Here is a 16,386-nt window from a genome sequence, read left to right on the forward strand (position 1 = left end):
AATGACACACTGTAAATGTAGTTGATATAAATGAAGTAACGGTGCAAAAAATAATTATCAAGACATTAATAATGTCCTGAAACTCACTAAAAAAAAATATGAAGTAGTAGTCCCCTATGATTCATTTGGTAGGCTCCATCACTTGAGGCATGTTAAGTTTCTTAGGAGTCTTTGCTAAGGTTGACTTGATTAAACAGGGGGCCAGGGCTCCGTAACTTGAAAGCATCGCGATTTGCATCCGAGCGCAAGCATCTCCATTTCATAACTCTGGGATTTACTTGCCCCATATAATAGCCTCGAAATAAAAGGTGATATCGCTATTTGCAATTTGCAATGCTTTCGAGTTACGGAGCCCAGGTGTTCCGCTGGGGTGGAGCCCTGTTGAATTAACTCATAACAAGATACAAGATGATGCTACAGAATCTCAGGCTGGTCTTTTTAAACTGTGTATATATATGCACTGTGTGGGGAGCTTGCGTGATAGTGCTATGTTTTATACTGACAGCTTTTACTGTTTTGATTACAACCAGGGTTTGCTTTTATGATGTAAAAAATTATTGTGTGGTGATGCACAATGATGTTATTCTCAAGAGTGGGTCGTTTAATCACGCAAGGACTAGAACAAAAAAGTACAGTATCATGGTTGATATGTCACTGAAAATGAAAGATTCATGATAAAAGGGGAAATGTCAGAAATAAGGTTATTTAATTTTTGAAGCATGGTTGGTGAAATGTGAGATGAAAGGTTTGTTATGACAAAGATGAAATGTCAAAAGTATAGATGATTTCTAGTCCGCGACCCTGACGCTATCTAATATTGCCCCGTCACACTCGACACAATGTTTTCTTACAAATCATTCTCATTGTGAATGAGGAGATCACTCGGGTATCAAATTTTGGTTAGGGAACAAAAGTTCTGGATTCTTTGAAGACCAGTGGTGGACACTTCTATAGAAAGTCTAATGAATAGTGGAAATCAAGTGCAAAGGCAAAAGAATTGGTTTTTTGATCTGAAGAGTTGGGATGGCTTTTGTACTCAGTAGAAACCCCTTGTAGCTTCATTAAAAGTTTGAATGAGACTGTGTCACTTCATTTTTTTGTACTCACATCCCTGGAAGTGCTCAGTGATGAACAGTGATGTTGATTTGAAGCATGGCTGATACTCTTTTGGTATAACACTATTCAAAATAAATTGCTTTTTTTACACGTAGAACCATTTTAGATATATCCTTTCCCTTTAAGACATGATATCTTGTGCAAAATTTCTTGCCTCTTGAACAACGCTCTGACAGTCTGACCCCTAAAATGGGCAACCTCCATCATCTCTCTCTCTTTCCATAGACTGGAAGTAAACATATATTTGATATCCTTGTCTTATTATCCCTGGTTCAGAATAAATGTGAAAAGCACTGCAATTGACGTCAACATTGAGATTTTTTTATTGTATATTGGAAAATATGACATTGATGGGTGATAAGTGCTGACTGGAACAATTGCTTCTTTCATGTGCCCTGTTGTCAATTGATGGTTTTATTGTTTTCTTGGATGATTAGTTTCACCAAAGAAGACATGAAACCCAGCTTGGTATTGTAGTGCAGAGTGCTGTGTGTGTGTGTGTGTGTGTGTGTGTGTGTGTGTTTTTTTTGCTAGGAGTGTCTAGAATAATTGAAAAACACCAAACAAGCATAGTTCCATGGCTTTTAATATTGTTTATTTTCAGACGAAAACCTTAAAGGTTTTTTTGAACTTGCATGATTGGGTAATTTGGTAAAACAGTATGTCCTTCATCTCTTTTTGGTAACTGCAATAAGCTTATCAACACATAACAAAAATTAAAGCATTGGTTTTCTTTCTTTCCCTTTATCATTTCTGCTTATGTCTTATTATTACTTAACCAGTTCTGCCAAGATATTGCAGGGGCAAATATTCTTCTGAGACAGTTTGTTTGTGGTATTGGAGCTACACATATATTATCTATTTTAATTCTTTTAATTTACCATAAAATTGGAACAACTATTGTAGTCTTTTTTCAAACTTTCATGAAATATGGTGATTGAAAAAATATAAAAATAGTTTATGGCTGTAATCATAGTAGTTTCCTGAATTTTGGCTATAATGTGATCTGAATTTCTGAGAAAAATTTATATTTATATATTTATTATTTTGTTTTATATAAGAAGAGTTTCTCCCATTTGGTGATATAGCAAAGAAAATGCAAACATTTGTTCCAAGTCTCTATTGAAAATGATACATTTTAAACACTCCCTGAAGATCAATTTTGTCCATTTCATGATTGCTTAAAAGCACTTAATTTGATTATCACTGATCATATACTAGTATATTTCTACTTAATAGTTTAGATAAAAACAGCTTGGCAGATGAATGATTTAGACAGAAAAAAAGATTGCCTTTGTGATTTGAATTTTACTAAAAAAAATATAATATAACAAAATTGTTTTAAGTTAGCTGTTATCAGTCCCAGAGAAAAAAAATCATTTATTAGTTTGTGTTTATGCATGTTATGTATGTGTGAGTGCATGTTATGTATGTGTGAGTGCATGTTATGTATGTGTGAGTGCGTGCATATATGTGTACATGCATGTTTGATTGTGCCAGATTGAAGAGTATCTAAAAATTACAAAAAAATGAATAAATACATCTCAAAATGAATATTACAAGTATATATAAGTATAACTTGCACAATTGTCCAGTACAAAATTGATAAAATTACTGAGTAGAAATGGCAAAGATGCCGTGATAGACTTGCACTGAATAACCCGTCTTATCAGGCAGTTGAAAACAGAGCCTTCCTTCAGCTGTGAGTCGGAAATAACTGTGTAATTTCATCCTGTTATTTTAGTAAATTAACTGAGACATTCTTATTGTGATATGCAGCCACTTTTTACCTTGTCATCTTAAGATGATTATCAAAATAATTGTGTACTTAATAATTTTTCTTTTTCTATTTTTTTTAGGTACAGAATGTCAGGTATGTATCAAGGATCATCTCAAGACTTTTTTAAATGCTTTTTTTTTTAAATCATAGATAATTAGATCACATTAAGAATGGAATTTTATTAATTTATTTATATAATTAAGCTGTGTTTTCAGAAGTTTTAAAAAAGGTATTTTTGTTATAACAGATTACTTGAGACAGGTAAATGAACAAATGCAAACAATTATAGATGTAAAAACTTGTCAATGTACACGTAAATAGGTTGAATGTCAAGAGAAACTGGAAAAAAAGCATTAAGCACTAAGGTATCAGCTCTTTAGAGTGGCTAAAGCATTTTCTGGCAAAAGTAAAATTAAACACCAGTAATGCTTTTTCTCCGTGGTTTCTGTCAAGGAAATTTATATTAAGTCTACTTAACGTTTCATGATAAACATCAATAGTGGTAAGCAAATTTGGTTATGGTTTTGGGAAAAAAGTGGTTGGATCCAGACGATGTTATTTTCACAGTTCTGTACCTTATGACCCTGAGATGATAGGGGAGATAATTTTGATAAAGCAGGAGAAAAAAAAAAAAGAAAATGTGTGCAGAAGCTGGGGAGCTTGTGCAGTTCAAATAAAAGGAGCTAAAGCAACTCATTGTGGGAAAAGAAAAAAGTGCACAAAATAATTGGTAAAAAAGGAAAGACCTTTAAGCACAATCATTTTAATTCTAGGTGATGCAAAATGCTATATTGGGCCTTTATAGAATATGAATGTCAATGTAGCCAGCTAATAATTCATTGATTACAAAATGCCTGAATATTGGAGGAAGTGTATTACTCTTAATTCAAAGTGATGTATAAAAAAGGATCTTTGAAATTGTCCTTTTCTTCTAAGAAAATTGAATCTATGTTTTTTTTTTTTTTTTCAAAAATAACTGCATGATGTTTCATTTTCTCTCCAGTATTAAGAACGTCAAAATGACAAGGATTTTATCTTTGGCAAGTGCTGTTCATTATGTCAAAATGGCGTTATCTTCTAAATTTTTTTCAATAATTTCATAAATTGGTTATCCTTAGATCATTGAATCCCTGGGGTTAGTCCTGTTCAGTGCTTTGGACTACGGTTTGCCAGAAAATGAAGAACAACGCTTGAGCCCTCTCTTGGAAAGTGCCATTGCTCGCATGACAGGAAATGATGCCGATAAAAGCTCCAGTGATGCCGGCCATGATGATGGTTGCCACAGCGATGAGGGTATTGCAGAAGATGAAGATGAGGATGGAGGTCAAGGTCAAAGTGTTACATTTCAAGATGTCATACAGGTAGAGTATAGCATTATGGTTTGCCAAGCAAGATTGATTGTGATCCTTAAAGGTTTACTTGTTATGTAACTGAGACACTTGGTACTGAATTTTTTTGCTCAAGTTACGCAAAGCTTTAAATTAAAGCATGTTCAAGTCAGTTTCAGCCAGTTGAAAAATGTTTCATTGGATCTGTAAATATAGTTAGAAATATTCATGATGTTTAGATACTCTTTTTGAACTCGTGTTGGCAGTTTCATCTACATCTTATCAAAGCAAGCTTAAGGTTTCAAAAAGTTGAGACCTAAACATGTATTTTTTCAGTCGATGTTTCAGCCAAAACAAAAGAAAAAATCTGTTACTCAAGATTTGCTCTAGGTGATCGATGATTCAAGTCGTAAGGTAACAGGTTTTGTCGAGTCTACTTTAAGTTGAAATCTTTTTTCTTTTAGGACTGCATCAATCACTTGCACAGTCCGGGAGAGGCTGCCAGTCATTACAAGGCAGTGTGCAGAGCTCTGCTGGCGGAGGCTCAAGAATTACTTACCTTTCTTGTCAATATATCTTTATGTAGAGAGGTAAGTTAAGTGTTAAGACCGATGTGTGTAAAGGGTCAAAATTCAAAGCAATACTGAGAGCTCTGTTGGTGGGGACTCGGGAATTACTTCTGCCTTTCTCTGCAATATATGTAGGGAAGTAAGTCACTTGCTAGAGCTTTGAGTTTAGATGGTAAAGTATTAATTGGTTTGTAGAGCTTTGGTGAAAGAGACTTGTAAAGAATTATAAAATATAATGGTTTTTTATGTCATATTTTCATGCATTTGTGGGAAATGTTTTATTTTTTCCAATTTGGAATATCACTTGAACATGTACAAATGTTATCAATACAACCTATTCTGTCCATGTATTTTGTAGAAAGTTTGGGTATTTTGAATATTTGCATATTTTATTTAAAAAAGCAAATCAATGTAAATAAATTTGTAAATTTCTGTATTAGTTGTAGATTCAGTTAATTTGTCATTGCATCAGTTCAAAATGCAGCTTAACACCTTTCAATTCAAAACATGCTTCTCACTTTTAGATGTCATATTTAGAAACAATTTGTTGTGTTACACATCAGTTGCTGTTTTATTTACTTTTATTTAATTTGCAGAAATTAAAAGCTGAAGATGGAGAAGAAGACTTGGAAGATCTCCAGAGGGCTGACTGGGTAGGATTTCATCATCACTAAACAAGAATGGGCATTTCATTAGTTCTTCTTTAGTGTTTTATCAGGTCGATAAAGATTTTAAAAAAATTCTTTTAGCAGAAGATTTTAGTATAAACTCAAAAGTCATCCAGCATGATTAAATGACTAGTGGTAAAATTTCACAGTACACTACTGTGTGGTATTATAGCAGGCCCTTAGAGTTAAAGATGAAATTTTTAAAAGATTATTGATTAACAAATTGATAAATTGGGGCCGTAGCGATAGTCTGAAGGTTCAACAGTCCGAAGGTTCATTGGTCCGAATGTTCACTATATAACCTTCGGACCAATGAACACTTGGTTAAAAAATCTATGAAAATGTTACCACTTTTCGAACCAATGAACCTTCGGACCAATGAACCTTCGGACTATCGAGACGCCCCCGATAAATTGCTTCTCTTAAATTCTTGCATTTCTGCAGTTTAAATGCACTTACAGCAGTCATTAAAGTATAATGTATTTATGAACATACAGTTAATAATCTGTAGAATCTTAAGAATCTGTATAACTTGGGACTCTTTAGGGCTAGAAATTTGTTCAAGTTATGCATTTAAGTTGGGCAATGTTCATAAGTTTCAGCTATTGTGAAAGAAAACATCGTTTGAAAAAAATGTTCAAGGTGAATATTATTCCACAAAAAGTGATTTCTGTAGACAGTTAGTGGCATTTTGTATAATATTTGCATAAATCTGACTTGCAATATTATTTTTTCTTTGTTATTCTCTAGTATCTTCCAATACCGAAAAAGTCATCATTAATTAAAAAGTGATGCAAATATTAAACAAAATGTGTGTCACTGACGCAACCCAAAGAATTACTTTTTGTGGAATGCTGTACAAATGACAATTCATTAAAAAATTATTAGTTGTCAAGTCTGCTGTATTTTATTGTATTCTACTTTATATTTTATATTTTTATATATTTTATATTTTACTTTGTATTTCAATGTTGATAGGCTAGACTGTGGATGCAAGTAATGAAGACCCTGAGAAAGGGAGTCAAGTTAAAAGAAGTGGAACACGTCAACAAGCCACCAGTGGAATATGAACTGACACCATACGAAATATTGATGGAGGACATACGATCTCGGAGATATACGCTTAACAAAGTTACTGTAAGCATATACACCTTAAAAAGGTCTCTACAGACAACTTTTACTGTATTTAATCTTTTCAAAGTTTTAAATACAGTGTCTGCATGTGTGCATGGGTAGGTGCATATGCACATTGGTTTTATAATAAAATTAAATAAGGACTTTTTATAGGCTGTAAATAAGACTCACTCTACATAGCCTTTACAGATTTTCGGCTAGATTTTTAATTGTGTGGGAGTAATTTTAGGGCACTGTAAAGAAAAAAATTGGTGGCCGTATGTTCTGTTAATTTAGAAACTTTAACCACAATCTGGGGTAGGGCTAGCAATTTTTTTGGCTTAGCCAAATCACCACATTTTTGTCAATTTGTTATCAAAATGGTTATAATTTGGCTAAAACGAGTCAAATCAAGCCCTTTGTCTTTAGTCAATTTAAGTCAGTTTTAGCATTTGGCTAAATTGGCGAGTGTTAGCGCTACCCCAGCACAATGATAATTATTAAATTAATTTGGAATGAAATATTTTCTTTACAGGCAAATGGGGCCCTCCCTCCCAAACTAAAGCAAAACGCCCATGAGATAATTCTGGATTTTATCAGATCAAGACCTCCGCTGCACCCGGTAAGCACAGTCAATAAAAAAATAATAATAATAACACGCAAGAAAATGAAATAAAATAAAATAAAATAAAGTAAAATAAAAAATAATAATAATATAAGAAAGATAAAAGTTGGACACAGATTATTGAAATAAATTATAATGCTTAAATGGACAGAAGCATAGTATTACCTAATATTTGTGAAGAGATATTATTTGTCTCATATTAATTTAATGAGAAATGTTTTCATGCTGTGTCATTGATTATGGATGGAAACATTGCTAGTTAGTTAAAAACAAAAATCATAATTAAGTGAACTTGAATAATTGTTTCATTTCCAGGTTACAAACAGAAAGCTTGCCAATCCACGCCCTAGGACTCCAGACTTGCATGAACAGCTGATTAGCGAAATTAAAAACCCACCAAAACTCCGATCTACGCCATATGAGGAAGAAGGTAAGATTTGATTGTTTCTGATGATGGGAAGTAGGTTTGAGTGGCTGGTAATTTTCAGGCTGCAAAGATTACAAAAAATCATGTTGTACAGAGAATTACTTTTTATTCTAAATATTATTTGAGCAAATACAAAAATGTTGATTAATCAAAACATGCTATCACTTTAAAATGTGTATTTTTGGCAAAAGAAGTATTTCCTTGATGAAGAAATTTTTGTCTTCACAAGTATCATGTTACAGCTGTGTGATTTTTTTTCAAAAACATGAAGTTTGTCAGATCTGAAATGCAGCCACTTTTTTCTCCAGATCACACCGTGTTTTATAAGTTGTTTTTGGTGGTGGTGGTGGTTTTAGTGGTTACTCTGTGAGTTCTATGTCACTTATGGTGTCACAAGTAACACATTTGCAACTAACACAATAATAACATGCGGGTGCCTCATCAATTGCTTAACTTGCAGACAAATGTAATGCTTATTTCTCAAATAACATACTGACAATTAAATGAGGTATCAAAAAAAAAAAAAAAAACCTTGCATATAGATTTCAGAGAATCAAGATTCCTTAAATTGACGAAATTGCTTTAAGTTCCTGTCATTTTATTGTCAGTGTCAATATTCTATTTTACAAAAAGTGTATAAGCTATTATATTATAACATGAACAGTTATACTCTGCTTTACATGTGGGATTTATGTGTGCTTTTTAACAAATGATTTGATGTATCAATATGAATCACTTGTCAATGACAATTACTTACCCAAACTTTGGATTTGATTATTTCTAAATGTATGCATTGAATGCAAAGTGCATTTAAAATTTAAATGATTTTAATATGCAGTGCTTAAAATTATTATCATCATCCCAGGCATTTCACTAATATGCCTCAAAAAAAAAAAGAAATAATAATAATAATAAAATAAATAAATAAATTAAAAATAAATTAAAAATAAATAAATAAATAAATAAATTAATTAATTTAAATAAATAAGTAAATAAATAAATGAAATAAAATAATAAAGATTGTGTGCTTCAAGTGGTGCAAACAAATAAAAAATAAACACTGAAACTGGTGAAACTAATGGAATAACAATGCCTCATGACAGAAAACTACAGTAAGATGCTGAAGACATAAGTAGAACATTATGGGTGCAATGTTGCACAAAAATGATCAGTTGAGTAAATGGTTCTGAGAAAGAGTAATAAATTGAGACATGATCCATCTTTTTTGTACACAAATACTCAGTACCAGCTCTCTCACTGACAAGTAATGATTTTTTGCATAATTCTCAGTAATGTGCAGAGCTTATTGAGCGAACATCCATCAGAAGCATGTGTACTTTTCTTGACAGTGCCTTAAGATGTATGACAGTGATTGCTGATAACTTTCAAATGCCAACTGATATTATTGCTTGATGCTTTTTTGTCACCACATGCACACTGCTGAATATTGAAACAAGCCATTAAAAAAAAAACAAGGAAATGACAAGAAAACAAACAACACAACTTGACTTTGACTATGTAATGTAAGTTGTCTGGACAGCTATTTTGTCAAACTGATTACTTGCTTAAAGACAAACAATGAGGTTACGGCACAGCATATGATGAATCCTCCTGGCAATATCAACAGTTTTCCCTTAATTACCAGAGTATAGTTACCATATCCAAAACCTGTTTTCAGGTTTTATGTTTCCAATTTTTGCGTCATTTGAGTAATAGAGATGGTGAAATATTTTCGTGATGGTAGGATTAGAATTTTGTAATTCCCACTGTAAGTCTTTAATATATGGAAATTGCCAGTAATGCGTAATCATAGAAACTTGATGATGAATGATAGGATATTTTAATGGTGGATGTTTCTTTCTTGGCTGTGTCAGCCAGACTTAAGGGGTTTAGTGGGGTTTTCTCACTTGCATAGATCATTTCCGTTGTTGGTACTAGCTTCTTACAATTAGTGGTACATAGATGATAACTTTTCCTTCTCTCTCTCTCTCTCTCTCTCTCTCTCTCACAAATGCTTATTTATTTTGATAGTAAGCAGGATTTGCCTCATTTTGATCAAGATGATTTTCAGTGTAACAAAATTGGAAAAGTGCGAGAAGGGAAATAGATCACTAAATGCTCTTTAAGACATCGCAAGCTGCAGTGTTGAAGTACTAATTAGTGTGATTTAACAATAATGCTTTGTGTGCTTTATTGGGCCGATTAATTTTGATCCAAGTTGTGCTGACTTGGTTCATTTTAAACTGACCCATTTTATTCTTTCTTTCTGATAATGGCTTCATAATCCATGATAGATTTATCACTTGTGATTTTGACATCTCACTGCTTCCTTGCATCACATGGTAGTGTAGTAGCACTCACCGCACATTATAGATGTTAGATTTAATGATAGAAAAAAAAAAAAAAAAAAAAAAAAACGATGGAGATGGTTGAAGTAGTTGTGGGGGTGGTAGTGGGTGTATCCATTGATCATCGTTGCTTGCATTATGTGTGATATAGTTGTTTTTATTGTGATAGATTTGTGTAGCTATGTTGCCATCATAATGGTGATGGTTGTTGTGTGAAGTGTGATAGTTCCTATCGTGTTGAGCACTAGTAATGTTACTGTTATTGTTAGTGTTACTTATCAACAGTCAAATTACATGAATGCATTTTAATCATTTGTATTTTAAGATAATATGTTCATTTTGATAAATTTTTAAGCAATTTAATATTAGATGATGTTTGAGCACTGCTAGCAATGTTTTGCAGTTGCTTTGTTGTTGTTGTTTTTAAAACTACCTTTTAATGTTGGATTGATTTTGATTTGATTTCCTTACGTGGTCACATTTTCATTGTTGCTGTGGCTTGCCTGCATTGTACTAAGTGTGACTCCTCTGCATTGCATTGCCTCTGCTGTGTGAACAGATTTGAATCGCTGAAAATTTTTTTAAAATTGCTTTTTATCATTGCTGTGAAAACTCGGGGGGCTTTAATAATTAAGTAGTCTATACCTTGGAAGATTTAGAAACTAGGCTGCTAGAACATATGTGTTGGAGAACATAAGTTCCACTTCTCTGAGAAATAAGCTCATGTCCAATTTGACAGTCTCTGGTTGACAACGTATCACTTGAAAACAGAATTCTGTTAGTCAGAGGTAGGAACTAAGGATTATTTGTAGAGGGTCAAATTTTTTTTTTTGTAATTGATGTATTGATGAGGGATAAGGTGTCCCAAAGATGTGCAGCGATCAGGCAGGCCACATATGCAGTGATTTGAGCAGACATCTTATGTTCAGATATTTTCATGAAGCAGAACCATTACTGTTCACATTGAATGGGCAGGTCATTTTGAAAAAAAAAAAAAAGATACAAAAAAAAATTGAAAACCATATTAAAGTTGCTTTTAACCAATCCATAGTTGAAGATGAGGAAAAACCAGCCAAACCAGTACCTTTTGTGCCAAAGACGCCACGAATGAAGACCAAGCTGAATCATTGGCGCAGTGAGGAGACCATTAACAAATCCATGCAAGATGTCCGTGTGTGGTCAGGGTCACAGACCAGCCTCGCAGCAAATAGTCCTGCCTTTGTCAATTATAGCCCTGATCCAAATACAATCGACTATCACTTTAAGCTGCTTGTGATTGGTGGAAGTAATGTAGGAAAGTCGTCTTTTATACTAAGATATTCTGATAACAAGTACAGTCCTGCCTTTGTGGCGACAATTGGGATCGATTTCCGTATAAAAAATATCAAACATAGAGGGCGTACTGTGCAGCTACAGATTTGGGATACTGCAGGACAGGAGAGATATCGCACCATCACCACTGCTTGCTTTCGAGGGACGATGGGGTTTGTATTGATGTATGATATCACGTCAGAGCAGAGTTTCAATATGGTGGAGGATTGGCTGACCCAGATTAGAGAAAATGCAGATGAGAAAGCCCCTGTTATTATCGTGGGACACAAATGTGATCTTGAAGACAAGCGTGAAGTGTCGTATGAATTGGCACAAAAATTAGCTGATGATTTGGAGGTTGATTTTTATGAGGCCTCCGCCAAGGAAGACTACCATGTAAGCCTCGTATTTGACAAACTTGTAGACAAAATAACTAGAGTCTATAAGCCAAAAGCTCGAAATTTTAATAAAAATACTGTGCGTCTGCCAAGAAGGGCAGTTTCCATCAGAAGATTTGAAAAGAAATGGACATCAGATGTTGATAAGTGTAAATGCTAAGAATGTGTTAGATGTCACAGACTGTTGAGGTGGTGATAAGTTGTTGTGTTCTGAAGAACCTGCCAGGGGCATGTACCACAAGTGAACGTTAGCCAAAATTGGTTCAAACTTTGAGAACAAAATTTCAGGCAACTTTGACCCAATGTGAGTTGTTGGTAGTACAGTTAGACATACGAAACACTTTTTTTTAACAAGCAAGATTTAGTTTTACGTTTCAGGTGGATACTGCTTTATTTCATTTTATTTTAGTGGACTATCAAGGACTTGTCTTTAACTGAAGTAGGTCATATTTTTAATCCAAAAGTTTAGACCATTTCCAGCTAAAGCTCTTTTGAAAACGTCCCCCAGGTGTTACTGAGTATAAAAGTTGAGATTTTTGACTGTGTTCGTAGAACATTGGTTGAGCTTTGCCGTTATGGCCCAAAATGTGTTAGGAGTGACAGACTTAAAGTAGAGATTTTCCATTGTGTTCTTACTATGCATTATAGATGAAAGGGTTTGCCAGAAAACATCAAAGTCCCAAGATGCTGCTGACTTTAAATATGAATCTTGCATATGCTTTCAGCTGATTTTTGTTTATGATTGTTTTTCATGTGTATTTACTATCATAGTAGTATTTTTGTTTTAAAATAGATCTGTCACATCTTGTTTTATCTTCTCCATAACATATTGTTTTTGTTTATTGTTGCTAAGTTAGCATTGGAAGTGAATATACATTATTTTACATAAATATCACGAAGATATTTTTCAATTGAATTTTATTTATAATTTTTCTGAAAATAGTAAATATTATTCCATTGTCAGTTTTTTTAAAAACTTTCCTATGGAAGGTTTTGCAATATATAACATTTGTATCAATTTGTAGACTGCTTTGTTGTTAAAGATAAATGTTTATTTACATAATACTAGCTAGGAAAGGCTACACCCTTGCTATTCCAAATTTGCAATTTTCACTATGCAAGAATAGAGGTTTTTTTGAAGTTAATATTTTTACAGCAAATACTTGTTGTATACTAAGAAGATCATTATTTGATACTAGGTATGCTATGCTCAATTTAGAATGACTAAACTGCCAAATTTGTGCAGATCTGTTTTTAGTCACATTAAGAAATGAATTTTCTAAAGTCATATAAAAATTAAGTGAGTTAAATAATATTATTATATCTGAATCTAAATTGTAAATATGAAATACGATATCAAACAAAATACTCAAAATGAAGACTTTATACAACTGAGAAGTGATGATTATGAATTGAAAAGAAAGTTTTTTACCCTTTTTGATACTAAGTCTTCCACGGTAAAAAAGAAAATCATGACAGTATCAATGTGTTGTATAGTTCTTAGGTTTAAAATGTTATTGCTCATGATATTAGATTTTTTTTCATAGAGCCATTAATCATGATAATGGGTATTTACTTTGACCAAAAACAACAGGGTGTCATGTGATTTGCAAAAAATAATTCCAAATTAACTTTGGAATTTTGTATTTGCTAATATTATGATTTTAATGTAAGATTTTGCTGAGGTGAACACATGAACTAACAGGTTTGAATTAATTCATATTTTTTTCATTTTATATTTAAAATGTAAAGGGGAAATCCAACATTTTATTAATCTGTACAGGTCTGATGGGATAAACTAAGTTGTTTTATTACTAAATTATTTTGTTTGAGTTATTGTTTAACTGAAAGAAATGATCGTCATAAGTTATAAACCAGACTGATCGAACAAAATATGTTAAAATGAAACATGGCTTCCCTTATTTATTTTTATTCATTTCATTCCAAAGGTTAATGTGTATCAAAATGGTTTTGTATATTTGAATTGAAATACTCTGTGGAATGCACTATGCAATGGATTCTTTGCATATATCGTTATAATTTCAAAATATTCCTTAAAACATTGTACATGTCTCTGAATCACTTTAATATTTTAAAATGTTTGAGGATTTTTTTGTTAATTATTGGGAAGATGTATTTTTTCTTAAAATTTTGTTATATTATTTGCTATTATTATTTTTAAGGGAGATTTCATTTAATTATTATATTACCTTGTTTACTTGTAAAAGTAAGGTGCAGTTTCAATTAAGACTCATTTTACTAAGTAGATCATGTACAATTTAATATTAAAATGTTATTATTACAATTATAGATTAGTACTTTTATCAGTATGAAATATAAATATGTTATTGATATTATTGTAAACATTCAGGCAATGAAACTTCATAAATTATGATACTGTGTCAAACTTTATCACATAATAAATCACTGTTAGCCAACAGAATGTAATCTACTTTCCATTGTTTGTCTTGACTTGAACATTAAATTGAATTTTGAATTCAAAGTCTTTTTAATCATTGTCTTACATTATAACATTAAATTTTGTTCATTGAGCCTATCTGCCATGTCATTGTGACTTCTCTCTTCTATATATTCCAGCAAGTTTAAAGATGTACTTTTTAAAACGAGTAATTATGCTTAAAGTATAGAGGGAGCTATCATATAATGTGAGCGCATCTTACTGGTACGCTGAAAGCATAGTCAAACTGGCATGCTACATGTACTTGGTATTGGGACATTGGAACTATAAAATTGAGACATCTTCCCTATTTATTACAGAAATATTACTGCCTTTAGAGAACCAGAACTTCCTTTTCTGTGTGTACTGGCACACATCAGTATATTACTTCCTCAATATAGTTTGCCTAGGGAAGTTAGCATAGGAATTTGTATTGGGTTGCTGTGGAGATACTTGAAAGTGTGTTGGTGTAGGGTTGCTGTAGGCGTACTTGAAAGTCAATTGGTATTGGGCTCATGTAGGCAGCCCTCTGGCATTATAGAGTTTACTGCATTATAAAGACCATGATATGAGCCTCCCTGGCAGTAATTTACCAGAAGAATGTATTTTACAATGAAGGTAAGGTGTATTAGCCAGAGGAAAGGGAAGTGTGTAATTAAGAAACGGGTATAATGACAATTAAATTGCAATATTATTGTTATCTTAATTTGTAAAAGATGAGTAAGAATTCTTATTAATTTATGTATGTATAGAGAATAGTGTGCAACTTTCTGAATTGCTTAAGAACACGTAGGGCACAGCAATAAGGTGCCTTTTTCATTTCTGATGAGATTTTTATATGTGTGTGTTGGGTTATGCAAAATGATTTATTTGGAATGCTTACCTGCTGAATACATTTGTTTTACACAAAAACACCAATTTAAGAGTTGGTAATTATTTAAAAACCAAAGATTGCTTATGAAATACTGAGGAATGACCTAAATTACACCTGTACCCCTGCTATTTGCTAGTCTGCAAGTGATGAAATTATTCACGAGTATGTGATAATGGGAGTACCTTGCGGAAATAGTTGAGGTGCCAAACTTGTCTGTTCATCTACTGCATTTTATTTTCTCTTCGTATGAAGGAGGCTATGTTTTTATTGGACAAGATGTCTCAAAAATATCCCTCATACATTTTGATGAGATTTTCAGGATAGACAGTTATTCAGAGGGGGGGAAAGAAGTAATCTTTGTGTCTTTTGGTATTTTAAAAGAATTTGAATTGCCTTTTGCCTAGCTGAGGGCTGAGCACTTGGGGTGCCCTCTTTTGTTCAGTATTTTAGGTAAAAACTAAAGAAGGAAAGGGTGTGTGTGTGTGTTGGAGGATGGGAAAAAAAGCAAAAGAAAATTGAAGAAAGAAAAGACAGATAAGAAAAGAGGTTGGAAAAATGGATAGGTGGAGGAAAAAGCAGATAGGAAAGGTACATTATAGGGAATTTGAAAAGAAAGAAATGAGGAAAGGAAAAAAGGGGGAAATGCAGTCACTTATTGTAAATTGTTTTCTTTTTAACCCCCAGGAGTCTGACATCAAAGTAATATTTACATGTATATTGCTACTTGGTGTGACTTGGATCATGAAATAGATTTAACAATAGTTTCTCATGCAACTTTGAATTAATTTTTTTTCTTGTGGTGGTAGACTGACACAGTTTATTTATTGTACTTTATATGCAGATGAATGTATAATGAATTATATGAAAAGGAAGTTGGCAACTTTACAGTTGGATATAATTCAAGGGAATAAAAATGAGATACTTAAAAAAGACTTGTTGACTCTGCAAATTACCCAGGGGTGTGTGCTAATTAGAAAGCGATCAGTCTGTGTATTTACATCTAATTTAAAATAACCAGAGACACAGCAAACTTGTGTTGTGGAAACGGATTTAAACACATTTCACCAATGTCACATTTTATATCTTTCATGCTTCCTTGTTCAATAAACAAGGTTATTACCTGTTTTGAAGGCAAATAACGGAAGTTTGTTAGGTTTGAGTGAAAGTCATAATAATTTTCTCTTGACTTTTTGAGCCTCAATCTGTGTGTGCATTGGCTCGTGTCCGTGCATGCATGCATGCAGTGAATGTTTCATAAGTGTGATGGTTAAGTCCCAAAAAGCCAACCAATCGCAAAACTCAATTTTGACTCGGCTCACACTCAATTTTTGTAATTGTTTCAATGTTTAAGCCAATGTCTGTTTACTACAC

General features: G+C 32.8%; 1 protein-coding gene across 3 annotated transcripts in view; it reads left to right on the forward strand.

Annotated features, from left to right (window-relative positions):
- LOC106174185 (protein spire homolog 1) overlaps nt 1–16,386 on the forward strand; it is a 51,378-nt gene that overhangs the window by 14,073 nt on the left and 20,919 nt on the right. Inside the window, exons 2-9 of one of the 3 annotated variants that reach the window (XM_013555614.2) lie at nt 2,976–2,989; nt 4,015–4,257; nt 4,689–4,814; nt 5,390–5,446; nt 6,440–6,598; nt 7,110–7,196; nt 7,515–7,629; nt 11,026–14,125. In XM_013555614.2, coding sequence (XP_013411068.2) covers nt 2,976–2,989; nt 4,015–4,257; nt 4,689–4,814; nt 5,390–5,446; nt 6,440–6,598; nt 7,110–7,196; nt 7,515–7,629; nt 11,026–11,843 — 1,619 coding nt within the window. In that variant the 3' untranslated portion in view covers nt 11,844–14,125. Of the gene's footprint in view, nt 1–2,975; nt 2,990–4,014; nt 4,258–4,688; nt 4,815–5,389; nt 5,447–6,439; nt 6,599–7,109; nt 7,197–7,514; nt 7,630–11,025; nt 14,126–16,386 lie in introns of those variants that run through there. The other 2 variants (XM_013555613.2, XM_087012178.1) reach the window with 2 other exon arrangements.

This window comes from Lingula anatina, chromosome 4 (genome assembly GCF_051362555.1).
Source record: "Lingula anatina isolate TDL-2025a chromosome 4, LinAna3.0, whole genome shotgun sequence".
Taxonomy (NCBI): Eukaryota; Metazoa; Brachiopoda; class Lingulata; order Lingulida; family Lingulidae; genus Lingula; species Lingula anatina.